The following is a 6,578-nucleotide window of genomic DNA, read 5'->3' on the forward strand; positions in this document are numbered from 1 at the left end:
ATTACTTGCAGGCCTTTTCAGTGTGCAGTGCACAAGCCTGTGCACTTAAAAACAACCCACTCATCCGATGGTTGGTGACCATATGGTGGACAGACGAACACGTGCATACACCCAGTTGCGGGTATAGTAACGTGCAGTATTATTGGAAAAAAATACTGTGGCTATGTGTCCCAGTTCACCCAGCTGCAAATGGGTACCTTGTGGCGATGAGGCTGTGTAATAACTCGCTGCGCCTAACAGGCTGAATACTGCCTAGAGAGCTGTTTGGTTAAACGAATGTCAGAAAAAAGACACTCGTTGATCAAAGGAACACTCCAGCGCCTTGAACATGTACTAGTTGCGTGCGTGTGTAAGAATATCCTATAATAAACGTGTTAGGTTCGTCCGAAAGTTTATAGCTGATATATATTGTAATTATTGTAGAAATATAGTTTGATATCCTGTCACCCACATTTTTTATGTTTTTTTCAAATATGGACTGATCCTATTATAGAAAACTAAATGAGTGAATCGTAAAGCGTTAGTGACGAACGCGCAGCTTGCCCACAATAAATCCATGTACGTGTTTGGGGGTAAATAGTCGTATTGTTATATGTTTACGCAAGACTGCATTATCTGTTCTGCAAAAGAGATGTAATTGATATATATCTTCATCTGTTCATTTTTTGTTATGTGCAGTTTGCAACTTGTTTTGTTCAGTTTTTGCAATTTACGACAAATGTAATCTGTTTCTACACACAATCACTGACTAAGATTTGGATGCCTGTAAAAATCAACTCATCTAGCGCACTGGTTTCTGGCGGCCACGCAAATATGCCAGAAAATGCGAGTCAATTTGGTACACCTTGATGCCATAACACACTTACAAAGATGAAACATATCCACAGAATTTGAGCACAAAGGACACAAATCACAGTGACCCTTCAGTCGCACGCTGACGTAGTGGCGCGTGAATCTTAAACTTGACAGGTCACAGTAATCAACAGTCTCGAGATTCGTACAAAACGGACTCCTCATCACACCAAAAGCGCCAAACTATTAAATTTTGCAAGGTCCCAGTCAGAAAATATGCACAAATGTATCTCAGTCATACAACCATACTTACCTGGCGCAACCTGTGGGGAGCTCTGTTGATGCATCTTTTCAAATTACCACTTGCAACGTCACGGTCCTCAAATACTTCCGTGAATAGGTCACGGTCATCAGGTCGCTGCCATTTTTCGGGTGGGTAATGGTCAAGGGAGAGATTTCAAAATGTGAACAAAGGTGTTTTAGATTATTCAATATACAAATTTGAATTTATCAGTTATTATTGGGTGATCAATGCAGTGAAAAGACACAAAGTTATGCGTTATTACTGACCCTATGTTTGTTTGTCACTGACGGTTTTACCACCCATCACCACATGTGGGGCGATACCTCCTGGGGTTGGAATGCGAGGCCGCATCACGTATTTGCGTGTAACCAAAGAAAGAGTTCCAGCTGAAATTGTTCATTAAGTTGTCATGGTAGAATGGTACTATGATTTGAAATTAGCGTTCGCATGTGTTTATCCGCGTGTAACTTAATAAAAAAAAATACATAAACGTGTCAGAAAAACAACTCGGCATCCCAGGGGCGGAGGCGTTCGGACGTCAACCAGCGGGCCTCCGTTCGATTCTCCACATGGGTACAGCGTGTGATGCCCATTTGTTATTTCCACTGCGTGATAGTGTTGAAATATTGCTAAAAGCGGCTAAAATCTTACTATTGTTGTTAAGTCGTAACCAATGGACGGAGTCATGTTCCGTTTGAAGTGACAAAAAATATCACTTTGCTTTAGACGTCTTACCCAAAACAATATAAATACATATCTCATGTCAGTAACTCAAAATGATGTCAACTAGTTGCGTGTACCCTGGGCAATACATACTGGTACAGCTCAATAATCAATATACATCGCAGAAAAACGCAATTATGTACAGGCGTGGCATTTTGATCGATGTGGTTTGTAGGTGTGCCACTAACTGGTGTTGCTGGAATGGCCCTACACAAGAACACGGACAGAGGGTATGCGTGGGTGGTCCTGGTCAGCAGTTGGCTACAACTGGTCATCTGTAGCATCGTTTACTATTCACCAGCCGTGGTCACCATAGGCCTACTGGAGACGATGAAGGAAGGCGTTTTCAAGACATCGTGGGTGGGGTCCACCTTGTATGGGACGTATATGTTTACAGGTCAGTAAACCAATACTACCGCAATGGTGCTCTACGCTGACACGTATCTGTTTCACGCTGAGTTCATCTATTCTTGTACCTTCATTGTAGAAAATACAGTCGAAACTATTAAGTTTCAAGTTGTCCAACTTCTTGCAGCGAGGACATTGCAAAATGTCAATCCAACTGTGAATTGGAAAACTATTATGATATAATACAATCTCGATGTTCGTTTCCAACGATGGAAGGTGATTTTCCATGAATGTGGTAACAGGTAGTCTCTGTAATGTTTCGTTTCTTCCTTGCAGGGGCGGTGAGGTAACCTAGTGGTTAAAGCGTTCGCTCGTCACGCCAAGACCCGGGTTCGAATCCCCACATGGGTACAATGTGTGAAGCCCATTTATGGTGTCCCCCCCGCCGTGAAGTTGCTGGAATATTGCTAAAAGCGGCGTAAAACCAAACTCAGTCAATCAGTCCTTCTTGCAAATAACATATATAGTTCTAAAAATCATACCCATAAGTGCCGTTAAACAAAACAACCCAACTAAACAAACAAATAGTGGTAGTAGTTTTGTTATTATTGCTGGTTTGTTTCACGTGAAGATGTAACATCATCATTTAAGGTGAGCGTTATTATTATTTCCCCACTGTCTTTCAGCCCCCCTGACCAGCTGTTTTACGAATGTCTTAGGGTGCCGCATTGCGGGAATTGTTGGGGGCCTTCTGACTCTGGTGGGCATGATGGCTGCTTTCTTCGCCAAGTCGGTAAACGGGGTGATTGTGTCTTATGGACTGTTTGCAGGTAAAATGTCACTTGTTGAAATATTTGGGTAAACCGTATGTTAATATTTCATAATGTCAATGCTAAATTATGATTCGTAAAATTTATTCAATTGGTTGGTTGGTGTGTTGTTGAAGTCAACACTCAGTAATATTCCAGCTATATGGTGGCGGTCTGTCGATGATCGAGTCTGGACCAGACAATCCAGTGATTAACGTCATGAGTATCGATTAACACTATTGGAATACGATGCCTTGTGTCAACCAAGTCCGCGATCCCGTTACTCACCTCTTACGACAAGCATGGGTTTCTGAGGACCAATTCTAACCCGGATCTTCACTACATCAAAGCGTTTCCTAATTGAATCAAAATGGGTTTTGCGTCACATATACTTACGATTTATATCGATTTGGCATTGCTTAAACAATTCACAGGTGCACATATGATTTCTTTTTGACGTGGCCATTTCTTACCAAAGGGATGAACATAAGTACTTTCTGATATCATTGTTTGTATTCCATTTTTTCATCACTTTCTCCTTTGATTGGTTTCTAACGGGATTGGGTAGTGAGGGACTCTGACTTGAGGGTTGATGCCTATCATCTCATCCCAACTCCATGGAATGATGCTTGTGATGTCTATCACTGGATCGTTTAGTCCAGACACAATTGTTCAGAGACCGCCGTCTTTTAGCTGAAATAACGCTCTGTGCTACGTTAAACAACACACAGGCAGATGTTGGATAGGCATTTAGAAGTTGGTAGGGTAATACTAGACACTTGATATGGATGTGCAACTTCTTTATTATTTACACATGACGTTTCTGGGCTAGTACTTGCCCCTTCATCAGGTGAAATGGGCACCTTATGAACGGGCAAGTATTAGCCCAGAAGTAATAAAGAAGATGCACATCCATATCAAGTGTCTTGTATTAACACACGGACAATTCCCACACTGTTGTCATAGTAATTTGTGTTTACGTGTGGTGTGTGTGTTACAGCAATAGGATCTGCGTTGATGGACGTGTCCTCAGCGGTGATCATTTGTCACTATTTCGACAAATACCTTCCCCTTGCCTCGGGTCTTCAGATGTCAGGAGGAGGGGCCGGGCTGCTCATGGGTGCTCCTATAGCGAGAGCCCTCCTTGACACGTTCGGACTGAGCGGGACGTTTCTTGTACTTGGAGGAATAGGAGCTAATGCGTGTGTGTGTAGTATGTTGTTCAGACCTTCGCCGCATGAGCAACATACAGGAACAAAGTCGAAGGAGACGTCGGGAGACGTCACCCGAAATCTTGTGGATCAAGAAGTAGACGTGCAGTCAGAAGTCAGAATAAGCTACGTACAACGTTTACGTTCAACAGTCAGAGACACGTGGTCACTTGTGTTTAATTTGAGCTTTATGCTGTACGTTCTTTCCTATACATTTTGGGGATTTGGAGAATCAATCATCTATGTACATTTAACTAACTTTGCGGAGTCTAAAGGAACTAGCCCACAGAATTCAGCCATGTTGTTCACAGCCATAGGAATCACTAGTATAATAGCGCGGGTGTTGGCAGGGTTTGCTGGTACCGATCCAGCAATAGGCGTCTTCATGCTACACACGGGTATGGTAGGTGTAGCCGGTGTCCTGCTAATGCTGTGCCCCCTTCTCTCGAGTTCCTTGACGCGACAGTTTGTGTTTAGTAGTTTGTACGGCATCTTCAGTGGTGGGCCGATAGCGCTAGTGAAACCTATCATTGTTGACCTGGTGGGCATCAAACAACTGGCGACCGGATATGGAGTGGTAAATTTCATCGGTGGCCTCGGATTACTTCTCGGACCTCCTTTTGCAGGTAGGTAAACATGTGCTATATGTCGCAGGTGATAGAACCCTATAGATAAACATCGATGTCCTAAACTGATAAAATATTACTTGCATTATGACGCCACAAAGTATTGTAGCAGGACGTAGCTGTTAAATCAATATCCCATTATATCACAAAAGCGTGTGTGAGTGAGCTTGCTTAACACCGCCACACTATTACAATTCAATTAACAGGAATATTAACATTTAAAGAATGTGACATTGATTCCGAACACACATAACGAAATACAAATACATAACTTTCAAGTGCGTCTGTTGCAATTATCTCTCCCTAATGTTGAAACCCACTAAACCGGGAAGATCTCTCTTATCAGCAGAATGTAATGACTTCTGCTCTGCACAACATCTTCACATTTGCAGCTGAATGTGGTCGCCAAACCTTTGTTTTTAATCTACCATGCAAGGGGCGTCTATAATATTGAACTACATGATATACATGTTATAGATATTGCCACGTGAGAAGAGACACACTTGAAACTTTCTCAAGATTGATATCAAGAGACCATATTTATAAATACGTAATGAATCAGCATAATGTCCAGCCATTGTTCATCATGTACATAAGTATCACCTTTATAATTGTTTGGGCCTTGGTCTGAAGTACAGATTAACGTCCGTCTGTCGGTACTAGAGGCATGTTGTGTGAAGATATCACTGAGTGCACATGTTGTCGACAGCACGTCTGTGAAGTAATTATACATGACCACATGTACGCAGTGTTCCTCCACTTAATGCACTAAACTATTGTAATAGCATGTGTCATCCTTTATAGGAAGGTTTGTTTAGCCATGTGGTGAAAACGTTGAACTTCGCTCGTCACGCCGAAGAATCGAGTTCGATTACCATAATTTGTATGAAGTTCATATTTGGTGTCCTTTGCAGTGATCTTACATGGATAGTGCAAAATACAAACTCACTCTTTATTAATATTTCAAATCGTTTGCAGGATATGTCATGGAAATATCTGGGAGCTACGACGTTAGCTTTGCCTGTTGTGGTAAGCAGATTCCTAAATGAATACGTTTTATTGTTTATGTTACTTACTTATTGTCTTTGATCAACGAATATTCCATTTGTTGTCAGAGGAGACTAGTGATTCTATGAATGACCGTAATGAAAATCATTATAATAATCTGTTAAATGAAATCAATATAATGGCGTGTTATCATCCTTTGTTACTGACTTAATTGATTTCATTTTTCCTTGAAATGTTTAAGAATGTTGCAGTTAATATGTATTTACAGTCATGGAATGGTACTATACAAGAAAGTTCTCGATATAGTGTATATAGACAATATAAAAGCCTACTAGAACTAGAAAAGTACCTCTCTCTATTAACAAGTAAAAAACAACGAAATATAATGATAGGACTTAGTCAGTGATAATGTCAATTGTGTAAAAATGGAATTGAAGATGAGTATCATTTTATCCTTGTATGTAAACACTATAGGAATTTCAGACAGCGTTATCTACCATATATGTACCACCACAATGTAAATATTCACAAATTTAGACAGCTAATGAATTCAAAGTGTTGTGATGTATTAAATAATGTATGTCGATGTTTGTCAAAGCATAATCTTAAGAGAACAAAATGTTTGAAATCTGTAACATATATAAAACATCCTTGTATATTGTACATTGTATGTAATTAATGCTCGACGTAAACGTACTATGTGTATATGGGCCAATGGCCTTCATACAAATAAACAACTTGACTTGACTTGACTTCT

The 6,578-nt window shown here is 40.6% G+C and overlaps 1 protein-coding gene across 1 annotated transcript; it reads left to right on the forward strand.

The window, feature by feature from the left end:
* The first annotated feature begins 2,020 nt into the window (after positions 1-2,020).
* Positions 2,021-5,744, forward strand: LOC124260231 (monocarboxylate transporter 12-like). Its single transcript, XM_046694488.1, has 4 exons — positions 2,021-2,216; positions 2,854-2,997; positions 3,977-4,813; positions 5,728-5,744. Exons 1-4 carry the CDS (start codon positions 2,021-2,023, stop codon positions 5,742-5,744), a joined length of 1,194 nt encoding a protein of 397 aa, XP_046550444.1.
* The last annotated feature ends 834 nt before the right edge of the window (positions 5,745-6,578 follow it).

Source organism: Haliotis rubra, unplaced genomic scaffold (assembly GCF_003918875.1).
Source record: "Haliotis rubra isolate DU_JTF1 unplaced genomic scaffold, ASM391887v1 Scf756, whole genome shotgun sequence".
NCBI classification, from domain to species: domain Eukaryota; kingdom Metazoa; phylum Mollusca; class Gastropoda; order Lepetellida; family Haliotidae; genus Haliotis; species Haliotis rubra.

Bases quoted from the DNA above. Each gene is read 5' to 3' on its own strand.
- LOC124260231 (XM_046694488.1), top strand. From the start codon at position 2,021: ATGGCCCTACACAAGAACACGGACAGAGGGTATGCGTGGGTGGTCCTG. The intron at 2,217-2,853 runs GTCAGTAAACCA...ACTGTCTTTCAG, and splicing joins TGGGACGTATATGTTTACAG to CCCCCCTGACCAGCTGTTTT. The intron at 2,998-3,976 runs GTAAAATGTCAC...TGTGTGTTACAG, and splicing joins GTCTTATGGACTGTTTGCAG to CAATAGGATCTGCGTTGATG.